General features: G+C 31.1%; 1 protein-coding gene across 6 annotated transcripts in view; it reads right to left on the bottom strand.

Annotated features, from left to right (window-relative positions):
- Window positions 1–3,992, bottom strand: part of RCOR3 (REST corepressor 3) — a 49,315-nt gene that overhangs the window by 33,414 nt on the left and 11,909 nt on the right. For all 6 annotated transcript variants that reach the window (XM_011364487.2, XM_011364490.2, XM_011364488.2 and 3 more), the window contains 3 exons: window positions 2,842–3,003; window positions 1,260–1,384; window positions 446–524 (listed from right to left, as the gene is read on the bottom strand). In XM_011364487.2, coding sequence (XP_011362789.1) covers window positions 446–524; window positions 1,260–1,384; window positions 2,842–3,003 — 366 coding nt within the window. The remainder of the gene's footprint in view (window positions 1–445; window positions 525–1,259; window positions 1,385–2,841; window positions 3,004–3,992) is intronic.

The following is a 3,992-nucleotide window of genomic DNA, read 5'->3' as shown; positions in this document are numbered from 1 at the left end:
TGGGGATTCTTCCACCTCTTCCTTTGGGACAGCTTCCAATTTTCACTGCTGTCAGTAAACCTGCTACTCGTTTCTAATTTGCTATAACATGAAACAAACAAACAAAAAATGTTTTCAAGATAAATAGGTAACAAAACGTGGAAGCTTAATTTTACAATGAATACTCTGTATCACCTGAGGGTGGTTTTATTTCCTTTCTATGGATTAAAGAATAGGGTTTGTGGCAGAGCTTTTAATACTTCTGAATGAGATAACCCAAAAATTACTTAAACTACTGACTAACTGGAGTTCAAGATATGACTGTTTTTCAAAAAACCCTTAATTAATATTGAAATTTACTACCTCCCAAATCATTATGTAAAAGCATTTTTCCTAATATGAGGTACTATTCATTTTTTGAGTGGATTTGTAAAACAATTACAAGCACACTAATGATCATCATTACCTCCTTCTTGGCTTCTTTTTTGGGGTCATAATCACTATCGTTTCCATCCATCGGGTGTGTTTCTTCCACATCATCATCACTGACAAGAGACAGAGATTAGTAAACTTAATTCCTTTCTTTTTATTCTATTTTCATGCTCATATTAAACTATAATACACCTTGCTAGTAACTTCACTAAATACTCCCTAACAGAACAAGGGTTGTCCTTGGCAAGATAAGCTTTTATAATTTAGATTTTTGCACTGTTTAGAAAAATTTAAGGCATATAGAATTATTTTAGCAAACATTTCTAGCTAAAAAAAAAAAAAAAACAATTGGAAAGATATTTAAAAAGAAGTATCATTTGGGAAAGAGGATTATACATTAATTTGATATAATATTATTTCGGTTCTCTGATTGGAGAATAAAGACAGACAAAAACCAGGAAGCAAAATGTTTTCATACTACCATAAAGATACAGCTACACTAATGTGGACTTCAGATACTCAGTTAATTGTGGAAAGAGCATCTTCTAGAGAATATATTTAACATATTCTAAATACATTATTGAATATATAATACTAAAAGGTAGCATTTGTGATCAAACACAGCTCAAATATAACTCAGTTGCAATGTGTGCTGCCTATGATTAACAGATAGTTGAAGAGAGTTCTTACTATTAAGATTTCTGATCATTTAGCTCTTCCTGTCAGAGCAAACACAAGAATGTAAGGATAAGAAGTACTTACAAAGTGTTGTTTTTCTGCCTTTGGAAATGTAAGCACTCCAATACAATGGCCCTAACAATGTAACTATATAAAGGCATCCAACCTACCTGTCACCCTGGTTATGTCTATTGGCTAGTTTACGAGCCTGGCGATCCATCAAGCTTGTCCTAGATCGAGTTTTTTTCCAGGAATAGTAATATTTTACAAGGCTAGCAATTGTCTTATCTGGAAGCTTGGGGAAAAAAATCATGTTAATATCAGCAAATTTAGTTCATAAAATCCAATTAACAAAATGAATAATATTTCTGATATTATCCTTTGATACTTAGCAAAGGCATACATGAAAAACATTTTCATGGGTACCCTTATGAATTATAGAGCTAAAAAGTGCTATCATAGTCATAGTACCCTACTCAAACCTATATCACTGACATTTCTGAATATTCCTATTTGTTAGGAGGGGAGAGGGGAAAGATGTCACATAGTGAAAATAGCCCCCAAAGTTCCCAGCACAGTCAATACCAGTATTCGATATTTACTTTCCTTAAAGTTACCAAATTCTTTTTTTCCTATGTAAATTTGAAGATTTTTACTGATATATAATACATATACCATAAAATTCTCCAGTTTAATGTATACAAGGCAGTGGTTTTTAGAATATTCACTATATTGTATAACTGTCACTACTTAATTCCAGGCATTTTCATAACTTCAAAAAGAAACCCTACGTCCATTAGCAGTCACTCACTGTTCTCTCCTTAACCTAGTCCCTATGGATTTGTCTCTATGGATTTGTCTATTCTGAACATTCACTGTAAATGGAATCATACAATACATAACCTTTCATGTCTGGCTTCTTTCACTTAGCATGTTTTCAAGAAAAGCTATTCAATTCTTAACAATGAATTTTTAAAATCATTTTGTTTTAAATCAGGTTTTAAAATAACAATGCAAACAGACTTTAGCTACCAAATAAAGTCTTTAGGTACTCAAGTGACTAACGATCATGCACTGATTTGTCATATAGGCAAACAAAGATACATGTGCTCAATCAAAAATGTTCTCTTCAAGTATGGAAGACACTTAGATATATTTGCAAACATTATCTATTTTATCCATTCAGGTTAAGAGAGTTTAATGCAGCAACTTCTCAGGCTTATATTATTTTGACACAATACTAAAAATTTAAAAACTAGAAATAAAGAGCAGTTTTTCTTCTTAAAAAAAAGCGACAGCACCTGAACAATACTGAATTACAGAATTTTTAATAAAATTTTGATTTTCATATCTAAAGGAATATAAATTAAAAAATAAAAATAGATAAAAGAAGAGTACCTAAGAGTCTCTAAGAAGAGTACCTCAACTGCAAATGTAAGCATCTTTTATCCTCTATTTTTTCATTTGTTAAAAAATGAAACATTTAAAAATAAAATTGAAATTATGATATTTCCCTGGAACAACTCACTTAATAACACAATTACAAATATATTTAAGTCATAATAAAAATTTGTTACAATAAAATAGCACATAACTGTTGTGCATTAAAGAAAATAGGATGGTATGCAAATATACCTATTTCAAAATATTTAAAAATTAAAATTAGATTGGAAAACTTTTATCCTATTTAATAATTAGGAAGCATAATATATCATTCAGGTATGAATCACAGTAAGACCAAGATTACCATACCATTTGCTGAATCCTGTGAAAGCTCTTCCCATGAAAACTAAAGGCTTGTTCAAATAGGACTTTATCTTCCACTGTCCACTCATCCGGAAAGGGAGTAAAATTAGGGAGATCAGCAAGGGACTTCTCAATGTTATGTTTATGCCAGAACAACATGCCAAGTGCCTTTGAAGAGAAATCATTCCCCTTTGGTTTTTAATGGACTTATGTTCCAACACACTTAAGAGAGTTAAACACAAATTAGGTTAAAATATTAAGCCTATGACTTCAGCTGAAAATACACTCACAGTTCGGGGCGTTTTATCAGGAGTGCCCAGGTAGCAGACCTCATTTATTTATTTCTTTTAAATAGGGCCTCAGAACAATGAATGTTCTTACATATCATATTTGCTGCAGAATTTAGGAAACACAGTGAGCTGAGGAGAGTGACTATAATTACTAAAGCAGATTTGTAGGCTCACAGCAAGACTTTTACCCACATTTATTCATTTGTGAATGTGTACAGAAAAATATGCTAAAAGGAAAATATCTAGTAAATCAGTATTTCAATGAAATTATCGATTATAACACAAAACTGGAAGTGCTCAGTTAAGACTTAGTAGAGAAACATTAGTTTTAACCTTTAGCAGTGTATCATGGGCTAAACATCTCTAAGAAGAGTACCTCAACTGCAAATGTAAGCATCTTTTATCCCCTATATTTTTTAAGTTCTTTATTATCATAATGTTCACAAAGATCATTATGAGGCATATTAATAACGTCAATGACTTTACTAGCAAATCATAGAAAAGCTGAAATGGACAATTTCCAACAATTCCACAATTTTCTCTTTTACTGTGGGTTAGTAGCAGGCTTTTATCTTTACTAGAATGTACTGAGTATCATTTAGGGGATAAAGCTTTATTTTTTAAGAGACTTAGCAACTTTTTAAAGAGTGAGCTTGAAAGTTAATTTCTATACTTTGTTCGTTATCAAATGAACATGAAGATGAACATATGTGCAGTCACATCTTAAAAAATTAAATTTCTTAAATGAATATTAAACAGAAAGTCAAGAGTTAAAAACAAAATCAAAGGCTTCAAAATCCACAAGAAAAGATAACTACATTTAGATAAACACCTCATTTTCACAGAAATGATTTTTTATTATTTACC

This window comes from Pteropus vampyrus, unplaced genomic scaffold (assembly GCF_000151845.1).
Source record: "Pteropus vampyrus isolate Shadow unplaced genomic scaffold, Pvam_2.0 Scaffold98, whole genome shotgun sequence".
Classification (NCBI taxonomy): domain Eukaryota; kingdom Metazoa; phylum Chordata; class Mammalia; order Chiroptera; family Pteropodidae; genus Pteropus; species Pteropus vampyrus.
This window is presented reverse-complemented; position numbering and strand designations above follow the sequence as displayed.